General features: G+C 39.0%; 1 protein-coding gene and 1 long non-coding RNA gene across 5 annotated transcripts in view; both read left to right on the top strand.

The window, feature by feature from the left end:
* Positions 1–504: 504 nt before the first annotated feature.
* Positions 505–9,819, top strand: tmem229b (transmembrane protein 229B). Of its 3 annotated transcripts, XM_043262288.1 has the most exons (4): positions 509–1,040; positions 4,551–4,650; positions 5,980–6,082; positions 7,948–9,819. In XM_043262288.1, exon 4 carries the CDS (start codon positions 7,952–7,954, stop codon positions 8,534–8,536), a length of 585 nt encoding a protein of 194 aa, XP_043118223.1. In that variant the 5' UTR covers positions 509–1,040; positions 4,551–4,650; positions 5,980–6,082; positions 7,948–7,951; the 3' UTR covers positions 8,537–9,819. The 3 variants fall into 3 exon arrangements, with proteins under 3 accessions (XP_043118224.1, XP_043118223.1, XP_043118222.1); XM_043262287.1 differs by lacking the exon at positions 4,551–4,650 and having other exon boundaries at positions 510–1,040; XM_043262289.1 differs by lacking the exons at positions 4,551–4,650; positions 5,980–6,082 and having other exon boundaries at positions 505–1,040.
* Positions 9,820–11,522: 1,703 nt separating this feature from the next.
* The window catches only part of LOC122361633, a 47,226-nt gene continuing 39,341 nt past the window's right edge, over positions 11,523–19,407 (top strand). Inside the window, exons 1-4 of one of the 2 annotated variants that reach the window (XR_006252991.1) lie at positions 11,523–11,572; positions 13,548–13,707; positions 13,797–13,871; positions 17,713–17,885. This is a non-coding gene — a long non-coding RNA (uncharacterized LOC122361633). Of the gene's footprint in view, positions 11,573–13,547; positions 13,708–13,796; positions 14,173–17,712; positions 17,886–19,407 lie in introns of those variants that run through there. The other variant, XR_006252990.1, reaches the window with a different exon arrangement.

The following is a 19,407-nucleotide window of genomic DNA, read 5'->3' on the forward strand; positions in this document are numbered from 1 at the left end:
ACATCAAATTAAAATAAGACATCATTTGGTTGATGTCCTAGACTCGACGAGGTGGAGTGAATACCTGGAGCGCTGGCCCCCACTGGCTCTATTCTAATCTTATACCGCAGTACTCAATATTTCAATGTGGTTCATTTTTACCACATTTACATACAATGTCATCAGTGAGTCATGGGGCTTATATTTGACCTGAGTGATCCTGACTTCAAGTGTATTCTGTCAGTGGAGCTCAGCTATTTCTTTACAGCATTATTGAAACAAGCTGTGTGACTTAATATCATAGCATACTCGTGTTTTCCTTGAAATAATATTTCACACACACACACAATGGTAAATGATATTTAACTCATAAAAAACCCTATAATATATTTTACATATTAGCCTACACTTTAAATTATGTAGCCTACAAATTACAACAATACAAGTTTTATTAACACGCTAATAGAACCATGTCAGTTTTACGTTTCACGTTTTTACGGTACTTTTATTGCCTTCGGTCACTCCGTTCTCGGCTCACTTTGAATCAAATCAAGCATGCGCGAACGAGTCGACTCGTGATTCAGTTCGTTCAGTGAACGAGAGCAGCTCCGAGTCAAACCAGGGATGCGTTTTCCCAAAAGCATCGTTCGCTAACTAGTGTTGCAAGTTCTCCTGAACTGTGTTGGTAACGACGGAACTAGCGACCGCGGTTGAATTTGGCGAACGAATCTTTCAAAGGCTGATTCTGTGAACCGAAACAACTAACGCATCGCAAAAAGATCCGATTCAGAAGCGCGATTCGAAGCCGAATCGTACGTCGCTACCTAGGTAGGCAGCTCGCCGTGTTTTGAAACGCAGCCGGCGTCTGAGCATGTGCTGTTACTGCTGCAGTGGAGTAAAATATGTCAGTTATCACCGGACAGCGGCGAGAGGACAGAGGGAGCCGGTTACAAATGTACTCTGAGGGGCAACCGGTGCGACGATTTTCTGTTTAACTCCTCAGTTTAACACCAAAATGAGTCCCGGCTCCTCTACATCTACAGCAGCGGAGCAATAATAAGGTAAGTCTCTCCGGCTTTTAGGATGTTTCTTTAGGTCCAGTCGACTTTCCTTCACGGGTTATCCCACAATGCACGCGAGCTCGAGTCATTCAGCACTGTTATCACCCAAACGTGCGAACGAGGAAGTCAACGCTGCTCAGTCGCGCATTTGATCCCAGACGCGTTCGTTTGCGCCCAAAAGCTGCAATTACGAAGGAACTTGCTCAAGTTTGGCCGTTTGCGGGGTTGCATCCGACTACGCCGTTTCTTGGTCGCCCGCTGCAGAGACGACTCGGCAACTTTATGTAACGTTGTCACCGTCCGCGCTGCTGTAAATGGCACCGTGATGCCGCGTTGGACCGTGCGGAGCTGTGTCTGCGCAGGCGGCGCAGTGCAGTGCTCGGTTGTCATGGAGAGGCCTGCGCCGCGCATCCGACCGGCGCTGCCGCTGTCACGACTGCGGTATATTCAGCCTCGCACGAAAACCCCTCGGATTTACCTATCCCGGACAGCTCGCGCCGGCACGAGCGTGTCCGGCGCTCAATCACGTCGCGTCTTTACATAAGTCGACGCTTCAGAAACGGACAGCATTTTGAGTAAAGCGACCAGAAGAGTTCAAACGCTTCGCACGTTTCGGGGTCACGGGTTATAAACGGAGCCCTGGCGCGGGTTTCTCCCTTCGTCTGTCCCGGCCGCCCGGTATAAGACGAGGTTAAGCGTGCGTAAACACGATACGTGCCCTTTAAGAGGTCGTTCCGGGATAGTTTGGATGGGTCAATATTTACTACGCTGACTCTGTCCTCATATTTCATACCGCTAAGCCGAAGCCCCACTTACATCAGCAGCGTGAGATCAAAGACACTCAAAGCTTACTTGATTAAAACTGGGGATTTGGTGTTTAGTGTGGCAGATCTGCTCCGCTTCGGCTTCAGTTGCCCGCGTCTCAATCTTGCTTCTCAAAATGAGACGTGCAATTGTGGTAAATGTCGGCGTGTCATTGTTTTATTCTACAAGACTCGCCTTGTCAGTCTTTTTTAACATCACGGGGACCCGGTGCCGTCATGTGACCTACCCTCTCTATTAGGGCTCAGAAGTTGTTAATCTCTTGGCGCTGACCCATATGTCTGCAGTCTGGAGGGCCCGGGACATTCTTGTGGTCCTTTCTGGGGGACAAACGGAAAGGATAAGCTCTTAGGCTGCTTCATAATCACTTGAAGTAAAATGTGTATAAGAGGACTGACTGGAGAGCGGGAATGGGGGGTCCCATCCACCTAATCATGAGCTTGGCCCACCCTCAGAGTCCTGCTGAAACTGCAGACACGCCAGATAAAACTACACACGCAGCCTTATTTTAGAATTATTCCTATAGCCTACTTTTTATAATATTTAATATCATTTTTTTTTTAAATATTTTCAGTTTTTATTAGAATTTTAGCAGTTGCTTATTTGCTTAATAAGTAAAAAAATACTTTCAACTTGAAACTTAAACTTGAAAAGTAATTTATTTAAGCTTAAATGTATTTTATTTCAGTTCGGTTCAGTTGCCAACACAGCGTTTCTAATGTTTAATTTTTTAAAATGTCACTTTTCCATTTAATATTTTATTTTAGCCTAGCTCATGTTTTTATTTTATTTCAAATAATGAGAATTATTTTTATTGGTTTTTGCTTACAATGAAAACAATACTGGTAGCACTACAGTTATTTTTCATCTTAAAGTAAGATAAAAAATATTTATGTGTTTAATAATTTTTAATAATTTTTAATCATGCTTTTATTTTTTATTATTTCAATCATTTAATATAATTAAAGCTGGGGGGGGGATCTCATGAGTAGGAACAGATCAACATATTGGGCAAAATTAGGCAATTTTAAAATTATCGAAATGTGCATTTTTAAATAAATATAACCATTTAATGTTGACAAATTCACTTTTGACTTCCTCTCTCTCTCTATGTCTTTGAAAAACACATATCAATTAACCAAAAATTATGTAACTCTTATTATTTAGCCACCCCTTACTAACGACTTTCAGCTACTAATTGTTTTGCAATTTTTTTTTAATTTGTGCCTCATTAACGCCGATGAGCGAAACTCGGGATGAATTGTCCACCACATGCTGAAGAATTTAATGAAACTGGTTCTGCCTCTGTAATGAAACACGATCGTCCTTTAACAGCCCGAGGATGCTTATCAGCACTTCTCGTACCTGATGAGAAGAATAAAGGCTGTGTGCGGACTGGAGCCAAGGTGATGTCTAGAGTAACTGAGCTGTGTGCTCTATTGATCCATTGCCATTTATATTTGTGCAGAGTGGAGTGAACTCATGGCAAGAGACCAGAGCTCTCATCAGTCACCTCTAGAAATAGCGGTAATGAGAAAGCCGGTCATTCCGGTGCGTCGAAGGAGGACGTTACAGTATATTGTCCCTGCCATTGTTCTCTTGGCAGGTGTGTGCTTGAAATTGACAAAAGAAGGACAGAGTGAATAAAACTTGGATAATGTAGCCTTTATTATGTCTGAAATTCCCGTAGAGCTCGAACAGGCACTTAAAGGGACAGTTCACCAAAAAAGTCATGAACTAAAAAAAATGTATATTTAATGCAGTGTTCAAGCTGCTCATCTAAATGGTGGAAGCAAGGACAAAAATGGAGCATAAATGCAGCATAAAAATAGTCCAGGCGCATTAATATTGTATTGATTATTTTTTTTTTTTTTCATTTACACAGCATTTCTAATATTCTATTAAGTAAAATATAAATTAAATTAAATATTATATAAAATTATTATTTATTATATATTAAATATGTATCTACATTTTCCAATTACCAATTTAATATAAATAATGCTTGGGAAGATTTATGAGCAGTAATAGACCAATGTATTGAGCAAAATTAGGCCATTTTAAGATTATTGACGTATTATTTGACAATAAGTATGAGCATTTAATGTTGGAACAATTCACCTAGGTATTATTAGGTAATATTATTTCTGTATATATTTATATGTACTTATTTCAGAGTAATTTTGGCGCTTCAATTTTCAATTGAAAATGAATAGACTCGAATAGTTAAGCTCAATCAAACATGATTGCCACAAAAAAAAAATATATCTCCACACTTTCCCCAGTTTCTTAAAAAAAAGTTACAGGCACTTACAGTAGAAGTGAATGAGATCAACCTGTGAATGTTAAAATAATATTGTGTTTTAGTATCGTAACAAAATATAAACAATATGTAAAAATGCGGTTTTAATCGCTCACCTTCTCTTTTTAAAGTTATATTAAATTTTACATCTGCTTAACTGCCGTGACCAGCTTTTATCACAATATGTGAGAATAAATGTTTCACAATCTTTGCCTTTCAGCTGTTGTTGTCTGCTGTTCCTGTTCGTAGTAATCAACCTAATGCGGCGACTGCCTGCGATCTGAAACATCTTTAAGTGATTCCACTCATTTGCATTCGGCGCAGTGTTTTTACGCTCTTTATTAAAAGACAAATTCTTCAGCCGCCTCCTCTTTTTATCCGCGCAGGTTCACCCAGCGTCACATAAAGCAGTCGTCCTGTTTGATGCAGCCGAGCTCGCGTGTCTGTGTGGTCCAGTGATGAGCAGACTGTCAGGTTGCTGAGAAGGTCAATAAAGGTTTGACAGGAGGGGATCAATAGTGATGCTGACTGCAAGGCCAGTAAACGGGGAGCATGTAAACGGCGTACCATTGGGCTCTGTACCAGACGGCTCTTAATGCCTCTAGGTTGTTCGGATGACTGGGCGCTCGTGTCTTCTATTGTGGCTCGAGAGCTGTGTCTTATCTCGACGCATAGATTAATATTTTATAACGGCCTTTCCATTAGAGTGCAGAATATCAGCCTTTTAGCAATGTGTGCCGCACTCCCGCGGAGTTACGCTGATAAAACCTTCGAAACGTCCAAGTACGAAATGCAGTTTTTATCGAGTGTTATTTATAACCTGCGATCTCTCGCTATCTCTTGTTTTAAAATAACAAAACGGTGTGTATTAAAACAGATAAGAGTGAGATAAATGATTGATCTTTTGACACCGAGTACATTGTTACAAAAAAATAAGTGCATCATGCAGAAATCATATTCAGCTGTTTTCTACGTAATAAGAAGTGTTATTTAAAGCAAGAAAACAGCATATTAAAATGATTTCTGAAGGATCACGTGACACTATAAAAATCTAAAAATGTAAAAGCTGTTATTTAAAATTGTAATCATATTTAATAGTACTGTTATAAATTAATAGAAGCCTATTACAGAATGTGTATATGTGTGTATGTACATAATTGTGTTGTATATGTATGTGTATTGTGCTCGTTTATTTTATATATATATATATATATATATATATATATATATATATATATATATATATATATATATATATATATATATATATATATATATATATATATATATATATATATATATATATATATATATATCAGTATATATCAGTATATATTTAGAAAATATTTACATGTATATACACAATTTATATTTATATTATTTGGCTAGATTTATCTCAGCGTTTAAAATATGCACAAATTTTGTGAGATTAAAATGACAACAATTCATATTCTTAGTGTTAGATTAACAGAATTATTATTAGGTATTATTGCATAATATTACACAATATTATAATTTCCAAAAATACAATGAAATAATATTAATGTGTACTGCAAAGAGCGAAAAAAATTGATTTAGTCTACACTTTATACTTCAAATAAGTGCAATATATGATAGAATGTACTTCCCAATAGACTTCTATTGTAGGTGTGTTACTGGAAACACAAATATTCTTAGCTTTTTAGGGGAAAGTTAAAATAAATGTCTGTGCTGATGGAAGCTTAACTTGTCTTGCACCCGTAACATTTTTTTAAAACAAATCCATTACTCCACTCAGTTTAACAGGGACTGTATGTTTCCTTTTTTTCATTTTAGTACATGAGTACCACATTAGCATTGTCATCGGCAGCAAAGCTCGGACGTACCGCTCTCTTTGGACCCTGACCGGAGTGTGGACAGTGAGACCGCCAGACAGCAGGTTGGGTCAATCTGCAAATATGACTATTTTTCCACAATGCCCCGCTTTTGTTTGTTTCCCTCACCATCCATTGAATCGTCAGCCTGGTTGAATCGCTGCACAGGCAAAACTAGTTTTTGTTTTTCAAATAAGACAAGCGGACCTGTCTAAATGCGATGGTGCGCTTTGTAAAAGTCTGCAGTCGATCTCAGGAGGTGTGAATTATAAAGTCACTTGAGTTCCCATGATGCCCTTGGAGCGAGACACTTAACCTCCGTTTGCTCCCGGATGACTGTCCCTACAATTAGCCCACAGTAAGCGGCTTTGGCTGAGGGAAGCATCTGCTAAATGGCAGGTTACCAAAGTGTAATTGATAGGCCCTAATAAGATCACATTCACCTCTAATTCGGTTTCGCACACATCTTCAGCAGCAGTTGAATATCAAAACAGTCATAATTGCCTTACAATTGACCGGCCATCTCTACAGTTTCGCTGTGATGTTAGTTGCACACAGATGAGCTGTTATAGGACTTTAAGCTCTTCAGAGGCCCTCTGACATACGATACTGTATTTTAAGCTGTGTACGGCGTGTGTGTGTGTGTGTGTGTGTATATGTACATGGATTTACAGCAAAGGACAGTTGAATGTGTTTGTTGGCTCATGTAACTAGGATCAGATATTTTTTGCTTATGTCTGCAAGCGATCCCCTTCATGAATCCAGCTCATATGCTCCTTGAGATTATATAGTGCCATTTATTAATAGCATATATTAGATGCTTTTACTGTGTGTTGTCATGTAGCATTTTGTTGGATCTGTTCGGCGTAGCATGCTACTCGACTTAAAATGTTTGGGGTTGGTCTTATGCTCAACAAACTTTTATTTGATCAAAAATAGCATAAAAACAGTAATATTGTTAGAATTTTATATATATAATAGAACATTAGTGTCGTTTATTTTTTTGTGGTAATTGCGCTGCATTTTTAACATGAATGTAAAATTCAAACAGTATTTGTTTGACAGGCGTTTTTGTAACATAACATTCGTCTCTCTTTTAAATAAAAGTAAAATAAAAAAAAAACTTACTAATCCTAAATATTTAAATGGTAATGTGAATTAGGCACAACATGCAAATTTTCTGTATGCATAAATTACCCAAATGACCTACTGTTTGGCCCAGATTTGCCAACAAAGCACCCGTATGTGAAATGCTGCGTCCCAAAATGTAATGCACTCAGACTGACCTTCCAATTTTATGTAAGAATTACACCGGAAGTAATACTTTTTTAATATACTTGTTTTTTTACATTTCGCAGTTATTTCCTAATAGAATAAATGCATGCTGCTGCACTAAATTTCAGATTAAAAATTTTTATTATTATTTTTTTATTATTTCATTTAATTTCGCATTATTGTGGTGTCACTAGCCAGTTTTGAGCGTGTAATGATGTTATTTCCCTGCAGCTTCTAAACCATTGAGGCCCATTCACACCAAGGTCAATAACTAAAAAGACGTAGTTCTTAATGATAAAGAAAAATCACCCTCGCTATCTATATATAAGAATAGCAGAGTCCACACCACAGCTATAATGATGAAGGCACAGAGAAACCGTATCGTTGGAATCACTTTTTTTTCCAGCTGATGAATGACAAAAACATTGACCAATCAGGATCCATCCTGCTATGACGAGCATGAAAATGTAAAGCGGCGGATGATCATACTCTAGAATATACAGTGAACGCTAATATCTTCATGGTTATCTTTATAGTTATCCATCTTGGTGTGAACGTGGCAACTCCATTCAGAACACAGCCTCTGACGCGGTGTATGCAGATTTGTAACACTTTATGTATTTATTTTTTACTTCCCGACACGTCAAAATAAAAGGAAGATGGTCAACATGGCAAACCCGGTGACCCCCGAGCCCCTTACGGCCCTCTCTCGATGGTACCTGTACGCCATCCACGGCTACTTCTGTGAAGTCATGTTCACGGCCGCCTGGGAGTTTGTGGTGAACTGCAACTGGAAGTTTCCCGGCGTGACGAGCGTATGGGCGCTCTTCATCTACGGCACCTGCATCCTGATCGTAGAGCGCATGTACCTCTGTCTGCGGGACCGCTGCAACGTGCTGCTCCGCTGCATCATCTACACACTGTGGACGTACCTGTGGGAGTTCGGCACAGGTCTGCTGCTACGACAGTTCGACGCCTGTCCGTGGGACTACTCCGAGTTTAAATATAACTTCATGGGCCTGATCACGGCAGAGTACGCCGTGCCTTGGTTCTGCGCCTCCTTCATCGTGGAGCGCCTGGTGATCCGCAACACGCTCCGGTTGCGCTTCGACGAGGCCGCCGATCCCGGCCGGGCTGAAGAACGGTCGGACAGAGGCGGCGGGGGGCGAGGAGGCGGAGGGCGAAGGGCCCGAGGGGCCAGAGCAGGGGCCACCAGCGCAAACGGCTACGTGAAGGTGGATTGAGGACGAACGGCCATCCCCATCTCGAAGCTCCCGTCACCCATGACTCTCTCCCCACATCCCTCAATCTCTCTCCCACCCGCTTCCAGGGATAGAGGCGCTCGGACACAGCTGGTGCAGCTCCAACAGAGACAGGAACTTTCTGATTCACCGGCGCTCTTCGCTCTTGTGGAGGGACGTTCATTTGCCACCTCAGTGCTCGACGTTTGCTGCCCTCGCTTCGGGCGAGTAGCCGTTAAGTTGCAGGTTTCGTCTGCAGGAGTGGTGCCCCACGGCAAAAAAAGAGAACGAACCCTCCACCTCTACCGCCATACTGCACCTCCCAAACCAGTTGATCCACTCCGACACTCTGGGAGGGGACAAACAAAATGACTCGCCTTCCCTCTTTCAAAACCCCCCCCCCCAAAAAACGCAAACACATCACTTGTAGAGAGACGAAAAGATATATATATATCAAGTGCTTTAAAAAACCAAAAAAGCAAGTCCTTTTAGATTATAAAGGTGTGTATGATGTATATGTAGTAGCAAAAGCAAATAACTGTTAGGATAGCTTACCTTTTGAATGTTAGTTTGTGTTATTTATTCATCTAAAAATGTAGTTAAGAAATGTCATGATAATATATTAAAAATGTATTGTGTATATATATATATATATATATATATACTGTATAACCTAAAGCAATGCCTTGTACTTGAATTTGGTGTTTTTTTTACATTCTTCAAAAAAAAAAAAATTTCTGTGCTCGAACATGCATGAAAGTTGTCTTCCAGGATTTTTTTTCAAACTGATCTTAGATGTGTACCATTTATTTCCGTTTTTGTTTGCTTTTTCTCATGGAGATGAAGACCCAAAAGAGTACTGTATTGTTTTTACATGTGTAGAGGCCTGGTGCTCGGTACAGAAACCATAAAAACATCGCAGTTTCTCGTGTTTTCACCGGAGAGAATGAGATAAATGTGTTGATGAACCGGTGCTAGATTCTCATCGAGTCTTCTAAGGGATCTGATGATAGTCACAATAAAGGCATCTAGTATGTAGGTTCACTGACCTCAGGTACGTCAATGTTAATTATTTCAGCTCCGTCTCTCACATGCCATGAAGTAACGGATGAAGATTAAGACAAATACTGTGGCAAATTATTTAAAATGCCAACATCACCTTGGTATTACCCGCATGGCTACAATTTCAGGTTATGGATTTGCCAGAAAGTTTTGTTGTATTGGTTATGTTGTTCCTGACCAAAAAAAAAAAAAAATGTATTAAAGCCACAAATTTTTGAACGAAATTCCTGTCCAATTTTGCCTCAACATTGTTGGTTTTACTTTTTTTTGTTAACGTATAAAATGTCTGCAGTTGGTCTTTATCACAACTTATTGCAAAACGTTTGATCTTTTAATAGAAACGCATGTTTTGCACGCCTGTCTCTTAGGTTTGCTAGATGATTGTCAAAGTTATAAATGTTAGATGATTATCAGGTGCACTTTTCGGTTCCTTTGAAATGTTGCGTGTCTGTTTGCCATTGCCATTGTTCTTGTATTGTAATCGCTCTCTGTAACATCATAATACAGATCAGGCCGCATCAACAGATGTACGGCGGTGATGGAGATGGTCTTCAATGCCTGTGTATGCGGCCGTGCGTTCAGGCAGTGATCATGTGACGTGTGGAAGGAACGCATAAGTGTTGTCGTCTGAATTTTAATGTGCGATTTAAGCAAATAACACCCTGCGACTCACACATTCACACATACATTTAACAGTTTTTTTTTCAGTTCATTAAAACAGCGATGGCTTTACATGTAATTTTCTAAAGGTTAAACGACTTGAACATGATCCTTCTCTTGCAAGTAGACGGTTAAGAGAATGGGAGAAGATGGCCTGGTAGATAACCAAAGCGTAGGCAGTGTTTATCTCTTTTTTTTTGCTGTTTGCTTTGACGCCTGATTGCAAATAATTCGTTTTTTAGTCAATAAAAGATATAAAAGCTCGACCCATGAAGAAAATGCGCGTAAATGTGGGGATTTTGAGTAAACTCGGGGACTTGAATCTTTTGAGTTGATCATGCAATCAGACTCTGAATCGGTCACTGATTCGGTTTACTCGCATTATTACTCAGCGTTCGAGCGGTGTGTGTGTTTGTGTCTGAAAAACGGCCAACTATGTCCTTTTATAGGGCACTGCGTGTGGATTAGGTGTGTGCTCGTTCAGTCCCACAATGCACCACCTCATTAGCAAATGTAAAGCCACGCACTGTGAGCCAATCAGTTAAGATGGCATCTGAAGCACTGCGCTTCATCCAGTCAGTGGACTATATTATAGTGGATGAATCTATAGGGAAGAGTGGGAGTATCGACATAGCTGTTGTAAATTATGTGAATTGTTCAGCCAAACGATTCAATAAAAAACAGGCTATATCTGAAATTGTTCCCCATGTTTACATAGTCTGCTATTTGAACACTAATTCCCATAATGCACCGCAATAACAAGCGTAGATCCGCTGGTCAAATACGATTACAGTATAAGATATGAACTTAGTTATAAAAATGATTTTAATTTGTGTTCTGAAGATGAAGTTCTTACGAGTTTAGAACGACACGTGGATGAGTAATTAATAACATCATTTTCATTTTTGAGTTAATTAAGGTTTATGAGCGCTTGTTTGGAGCTGCCAGAATGTTTTATGAATTATCGGTATTCATAAAACACAAACCGTGCAAATGCAAAAGCACTTTTTTACCACTATGTTCGTAGTACTACCAAATCTAACATGTAAGCGTTTGTGAATAGTTGTAAGATTTTGATTTTTTTTATAAATCTGTTTATGAAATAATAAGTGAACATGTTAACCATTTCTCATACAAACACCACTCAAATCTTAAAAAAGCAAAAACAAAGCACTTGATTGTGTGTAACATTCCGTGTTATTTAACAGTGAGGAGGTTAAATGCAGGTTAATGCAGAAACGCGATGTTGTCGCTTGACCACTAGATGGCAGCCTCTCACCACCGCAGAACCCGGATTTAGCGCCTGACCGACCGAAGGTACGTCCATATGTCAACAAATCACAGATGCTACGGCTATTGTTACGAATGCAAAATCTTCGTAACGTTATTATGGTTTTCACTTATGCTTTTCGGTTTCCAGCTTCTGAAAATGCCGAGTTATCGCAGTTGTTAGGTAGCCACCGTAAAAGTATTTCACCTTGGTACGTTTCTATTCTGCTATACTTCAGGCCAGATTTCACGAAGTGTGTGTCGTAATGTATCAGTGAAGATGGCACGTTTTGTTATCATTCAGATAACATGATGTGTTTGGGTTATGTGAGCTGTGTTTCTGTGTCAGACTGCTCACATCCTCATCAGCTACTGTGGTTGGGATCTATATGAACAGGTTATCGGTGTAATACAGGTTGCTTTGGAAATACAATAGGTTACAGATTACAAATGACCAAATTAAAAATGTAATAGTAGTGTTATTTTTCAATTACTTTATTAAAGCAGTGTAACCTGATTACTGTATTCGACATTTTCAAAAAATTTCCCCATTCAGGGTTAACCTTACAGTAGTACTCAACACTGATTTACCGTCAGACTTTCACAATCTTTCATCACTTTAATTAAGATTTTATTTAATATCACAATTTGAAATGCCACCAAAATTCAACTTTGGCACCGCCTTTTACCTTGAGGTTGATATGAGATTCGGTGCAGTTTTATAAGAAGTAGTTTACTATTAAAAACATTAATGAAAGCATATACATCAAGAAGTGAGCTGTTCTAGATAATGTTTTACGTGTTTACTGTAATCATATATATCGAGGAGGCAGAGGCTGAAAACACGCTTCAGTGTGTGTAAAGGAAACCGCACGTCTGCGTCATTAATTTCAAGAGAAGATTTCAGGCCAGGAAATCTCACACTCATCCAGGGGATCCCAAACACCCAAACAAATTCTGAAACCTGATACAGCCCTGTAATTTGTATGGCCGTCGCTTAAAAAAGGTTTAAATCCTTAGGCCGGGGACATGCAAAATACTTAAAAGCTCTCAAAAATTAAACATTTATTATATTAAAAGTACAATAACCATGTTTCCCAAATGGATTACCATTTCCATAAGTTTCACTACAAATTCCATGTCTTAAAAATGGTTACTTTAGCAAAAAAAAACATGGCTAATTTGTGGTTGCCATGGTTTAACAGTACTATTAACCACTGTGTTTAGATTATAGTAAAAATTATTTATTTTTCTTAATGGTTGTGCGGTCTGCCCTAGCTCCCCCTAAACCTTATATAAAGTGTTAATTATTTGTCTGCTAAATTGCAACTGTGACCTCGCAGTTCCCCGGGGCAGCGGATCAAATCAAGAATTGTCCCCGTGCTTCATATTCACAAAAACAGAGTTTGATTCAAGTGTACTGATAAACTTTTGACTTTCTCATCCAAAACATGGCTTATTCCGTGACAGTCCGCGTTAGTTCTAATGAATAGATTATATGAAATCGTCTGCATGGGGCATGTCTCTCATTTTACAGTAGTACCCTTTGTAAACATTTTCATAAGTAATTACACATTTTTCACAGTAACTGTAACTAAGTACAGTTACATTTATTTTGTAATTAAATTACATAAAGCTTTGTTTGCTTTCTATCAATAGGCCAGCGATATATATATATATATATATATATATATATATATATATATATATATATATATATATATATATATATATATTTTTTTTTTTTTTTTTTTTATTTATTTCAGAACTTCAGAAGATTAACAAGCTCATTTATTTTCAGACATGTACATTTGATTGCATTTTGTCACATATATGCTAGGCATTTTAATCCTTGCGTCATATCACAGAAAGGCTTTTCAACCTATGTTCTTGTCTCCAGTTTCCTGCCCATTTTGTAGAAACTCTTTCAGAAAAACCCTGTGGCTATCCAGGGCAATTATGCGTCACCTTAAATCCTTCAATTGCGATTTGGCAACTCTTCTCTCATCGCCTTTGATTGCAGTGACAGCACGCCTATGAGCTCACCTGACCGCAGTGGGCGTGGCCTGCTATGATGCCGCTGCACCTATAAAAAAACGCCTAAACTCCGCCTCCGAAAGCAACGCAACCAATCATCTGTCAAAACGCCAAATATGGCAAGGTCCTAACCCTTTAAAGAGCAGGTGAAGCATAAATAGCCTTTATTTCCTCACGATGTGTGTGTGTAGTCTTTCTGTCTGATTTTTGTAATGTTTGTCTGATTCGATTCCAGCTTAATGAAGCAGCAAAGCGGCTCACAATCAGAGACTCCAGCTCAAACAGCTCCAGGACTAACAGCCCAGGAGGGGTTTGTTTAAATTAAGTGTCTTGCATGGGAACTGAGTCAGTGGGGAGGGGTATCACTACAGTATTCTTTAAGCCTGTCAATCATTAAAGCTGTCAGAGTGCAGTGGAGCAGACGATGGCTTCATGCTGCATTTAAGGGGTGTGCCGAAAGGGCCTAGATCCATTCATAAAGCACGTTAGAAATGGAGAAAGAGTCCTAATAAACCATACAATGGGAGGAAACCTGCTTTATGCTATATGGGTTATTGAGGACAGATGCAGAACGGTTGTAACTAGAAAAGCCACTTTTGTTTAAACTATTCATTCCCTGGATTTATGGCATTTGCTAGAAGAGCAACTAGATCTTCTTATCTTATCCAAACATGTCCCGTGAATATTAAACAAAGTATATTATTCAATATTCAGTATTAGTTTTAAAGAGATAGTGTACACAAAAATGACATGCTAATCATGATTTGATATTTTGTCATTAGTAACTTACTTTCTTCTCTGAAATATCAGAGAGGATAATACTTTTAAAACGATACATTTTTAAAATGTCATTTTTGATCATGTTTTTCTCATGAGAAAATGTTTTTATGTTGTTTCACATTTTAGCTAAATTTTGATACCATCAATTCAGGCCAAAACGCGTTAGTAATTCACATTTTATGGTATACCCTTACCAATAAAGTTCTGGAGCTGGGCTTAATAACCCGGGGTTAAATCTTGCTTAACTTAAAGGTTAAATGCGGCCTTAACCTTGGTTAAAAAAAAATCTTCTTGGCTCTTTCTTTTTTTTCCTCCATAGGAAGCCTGGTAGCTATATCGTTCGCCAGTAATCTAATTTTCAAAAGCCAAAACAAACAGCCACCTGTAAGCCTTTACTTTGAGGGTGCTTATGACAGTTTTTTTTTAAAACGGTGGACAGCTGTATCTCTCATTTTGGCTGCTTGTTGCCGTTATGTAAACGGCCATTGCTTATCTCACACTCAACTTTGCATAACGTTACACAGAGGTTTCCCACACTGCTTTGCATTTTTACCAGGGTATTTGAGCAGCAGGCTATTTTGTTTTGTTTCTCTATTTTGAGATAAGAGCAATAACTCTCCCCTGCTTTTTCTTTCTGGTGTATGTATCTTCTGTTAAATTTAGTGCTTTGCTGCTTGAGGGTGAGGCTTCAGTGTAAACATTAAAGCAGATGCCAAGTGGTTGTCAACCGCTGTCACTTCTCAGAGTGACTGTTACAGAGACGTAGCTCCACTGCTTCTGTGTGTGACAGAGTAGATGAGGATGGGGAAGAGGAATTTGCACAAGCATGGATGGAAACCTTGTTTTATCTCTTCACGGTGTGATTTAAAGGAGGTGGACTCCATGCGCTATCTTGCAGATAGTATTGTCAAAGTTACTGCCTTGTGAAAATATCCCCAGTGTTCACGACACATTTAAAGAAATAGTTGCTAAGATCGAACAGCCATTATTTACATGTCATTCAGAAGTCATTCCTTCATCTGTGGAACACCCTGAAAACCGGATCAGTCTGATTTGCGAGCAAATCCAATTTTGTGAACTGGATCAACCGACTCAAAAATATGATTAATTTGGATATGAATATGAATAAACCTGGGGGCACATTTTAGCGAGACGCGAAATGCTTACCAATAAATAGCCTTCATATCACTGCAATTTTCAAAAGAAATGGCCACGGAGTGATTTAAAACAATATGTTCAATATGTAAACCCTGGCACATTTTTATCACGTTAAAATTGTTAAGTGTTGCTTTGTTTTTATTATGTTGCTTCATATTCTGGCGGTCAAAATTCAAATATCCATGGACTGACGCTAAAAATAAAAGACGTTGCAAATAGCTTATGACTGACACTAAACCCAACCCTAAACCCAACCCTAAACCTACCCGATCGTGTTAACAAGTGCAAAATGTATAAAAACAGATTTGTTACTGGAACTGTGCCGTTTCAACTTACTTATTTTTACTACAGTTTTGAAGTTTACTTTGTTGAACTGTAGTTACACAGGAGTTAAACCGGAGCTCCTCGCTTCTCAAGTCCGTCTCTGTAGCCTGTGAGCTACCGAACAAACCTACCGTGTATGAAAACATATAGATATGAAGCTGCCTATGAGTAATGCTAACATTCAAAAGAATACGTTTTTTAAATCTACCAGCATATTAATATTGTTTTAATGTCATAATAGGATATTCTTCAAGTATTTTTGTGAAAATTACACTTCCATTATTCAAAACTCTGTAAATTTGTGTGAAAAGGAATAAAAGTGATCAGAGTTTTACTGCCTGTAGTGTTCATTATTTTTGGAAACTGCAGTGATATGTAGTTTTTGTTACATATTTTGCGTCTCACCTTTATTTAATGAGATCAGGTAGCATAAAGAATACGAATTGTGTTTGCTAAAATGAACTAATGCAACCTTTCTGTACTCTGAAAGTACATGTTCATTGTAATTGATTGGAACTGAGTGTCATTTACACATTTACTAAATTCATCCAACCACTCAAGAAAGAAAGAAAATTATTCAGATTTGGTCCGGGTCAAGTAAATATATTATTTGGATTGAACTAAAGCCTGCCTTTGTCTGTTTGGTGTGTGGCTACTAAATAGGCGTAACGCTGTTGGTTCATTTCTCTCTTCCATGCTATGTTTCAGACTTTTCCAGACTTTTTTTAATCCAAAACTTGTAAACCACACTAAAGCTCTCCAGGTACTGTGCAGAAAGTGTGAATTATGGTAATGGCTCCTGGCAGGGAAGAAAATAAGTGCAGTTATTAAAATGAATAGCTGCCGCTCATCCTGCGGTCCAGACCCCAGGCAGGGGTGGAGAGCCAGGCCTCTCAGCTTTCTTCCGTCTCATACCTACACCTCCATCACTGTTGTGTGCGTCTTCCCATTACACGTCAAACCCTCTCTCTCTGGACTTTTCCGTAGTTGGTTTGGCTCAGCACGATGGCATGGTTAGGCGGTTTGCCAGGCACTTGATGGTCACAGAGTCCTTGGCCCCATTCTGCCTAACATCCCTAACAAGCTCCATAAGTCTGCCAAAGGACCCAGTTTGTTCCTGAAGAACAAATCCACCCCCAACTTTGGCCTTTGAAGTGGGAATTTGAGTATTTGGTACAACTTGACGTCATAGAACCCAAAAGTAAATCTTGCCTCAATAGGCTTAATCTTTGTTTTTGTCTCCATTTTCCGAAACATTTCTCCAAGTCTCTCAAAGTTCCCGTCACACACCATTTTTTTGTCCTAATGACAGATTCAAGCCGTAAGACATTAATCCTAACCCTTTAAGTTGAGCAACTGTGCATGTAAGAGCAGGTAACAGATTTGCTTGTTCCGCTTGAGGCTATCCAAACGGTTGGTACCAAACAGCTGTACCGGTATGTTTTCTTTGATAGTCAAAAGGTCATGTAGAAAAGATCAGTTTACTATTTATTTTTCCCATATACTCGCAGATCATTTATCGATTGAACCGCAGGAAGTCGTTAGTTTTCGTTCGGTTCAGTGGATCTAGATTAGTGCAAATATATTACTATAATAAAGATAAAGGTATCGGTTATATTCTTAATGAACTACGGATGGGCGTCTCCTTCAAAGCAGCTGCTGGCTGTACAAACTTTATGATTAGTAACCAAGTTTTAAATGTAATGGGTGTGTGTGGTTTTAATAAGGTATTAAGGCGAACAGCTGGCAGTTGTGAGATCTATGCATTTGTTTCCATCCAAACCAGCTCTTGACGAGAAATGACTTTCAAGAACTCCAAACAAGCATCAGTTGAAATGAGTGACTGTGCTTTAACCGTCACGCTTCTTTTCTGTATGATTTCATTACAGTGGTCCGATCCTGATTTAATCCAGATTTTAGCTGCGTCCAGGAATGCAGAGTGAGGTGGCGAGCGACGATGAGGCCTGGGGACAGAGTTACGGTATAGCGGTCTTGGCTGGGCTGTTTGGTGTAAGAGCACACCGCTGGGGTGTACGATACAGTGGGAACCGTGTTATTGCAGGTGTGTGTGCATATTACATCTGATTATGAAATATGTGAGACGTTTCACTACCTCTGTTTTTTCAACTGCTTGGTCGGTGTTAAAGTGGCCATTTGAGGCGTAAAAAAAAAGCAGTGAAATTTCCGTTCCTCTCACGAGAGCCGCGGAGAGCGAGAGAAAATGTGTCAGAGTGCGTCTAGCTGTAAAAAAGACGAGGTTTATTTTAAGAAATGTTTGCCGGATGACGACTGACTGCAGAGGTGCATTATGGACTCTAAAGGTGGGGTCACTTATGATCTAATCTCCAAGTCATGTGTGTTTGTATATAAACACTGGCTTTGTCCTTAATGGGTGTTAATAAAAGTTCATACACCTCTTGAATCAAACAGGCACAGAATACTAGGGATGGATCACAGTGGTTGATTAACTCTTCAGCTAGTTCTTATTTTAATTATTTTGTAGCAGTGCTTCAATGACCTTCCTTTAAAGCACACACATGCGGTCTTTGACTTATGTTATGATTGTAATAGGAGAGTTTTGTGCCCATGCCACGTCGGAATGGCGAGAAAATATTGAAGGACACAGAAAGCATACCAAGTATTCCTTTTACTGCTCAAGTTGACACCATTTTGGTTGTTTAAGCATGACATCACAGCGGTCAGGTAGTAGAAGTCGAAGTCGAAATTGAGTTTCTAACCTTTAATTATAAGGTTGACGCAGGCACAAAAGGGTTTTTACAAGACTGAAACTTTTAATTACAGTAATTCCAACATGATGTGAATGCATCATTACTACTGATTACTCAGCTAGTCATTCAGGCGAACCACCAAATTTCAAAGGTCTGTAGTTTTGTACGTCCCTACAATATAATACAACATAAAGCTATTATTTGCAAATCGCCTCTACCCATAGAGGGGGTTGATCTTTATTCGCTGCTGCACAACTTGCTGAATCTTTTGCGGTCAAGGTGGTTTTCCTCTCTAAACCTAGTAGTCCCAATGGGCTCATTGACTCTCTGTGGACCTGTAAAACGCACTGGAGCCACAGGAGCTCAAGCGAGAGGCTCATTTAGGTTTCTATAAAAAGTTTTAGATTGTAAAAAGCATGATTTAGTTCAGTAAAAAAAGACCATGCTTGCATTTGGCATGTTGTTTTTGGACCAGAAGCAAGTTTGCGTTTGGTTCAGTGTTAGCTGTTTTCCCTCAAGACCAGGTCTTTCTTGCTGTCACTCTTGTTGTGCATCAGCTCGTTTAATCGGTTGCACACTTTTTGTCTTGGTATCAGTAAAGCCTTCTATTCACTGAACAATTTTAACAATCCCATAAGATCATTGCAGATCACACTAAGTGACATGGATCTAATAAACTTTGTTATGACATGCATGTATATTGTACAATGACGGCACCTATTAACTCGTATTCTACGATGCACATTTCTATAGAACAATACAACATCATCAGCATCTTCTAGTGGTAGAATTTTTATGTTTTAGCGCCATTCCTCGTTGATTTCTTGACACATTTTTATTGGTTGGTCAGTAAAC

Source organism: Puntigrus tetrazona, chromosome 17 (assembly GCF_018831695.1).
Source record: "Puntigrus tetrazona isolate hp1 chromosome 17, ASM1883169v1, whole genome shotgun sequence".
NCBI classification, from domain to species: Eukaryota; Metazoa; Chordata; class Actinopteri; order Cypriniformes; family Cyprinidae; genus Puntigrus; species Puntigrus tetrazona.

Excerpts from the sequence above, each read along its gene's own strand:
- tmem229b (XM_043262289.1), top strand. The coding sequence starts at position 7,952 with ATGGTCAACATGGCAAACCCGGTGACCCCCGAGCCCCTTACGGCCCTC.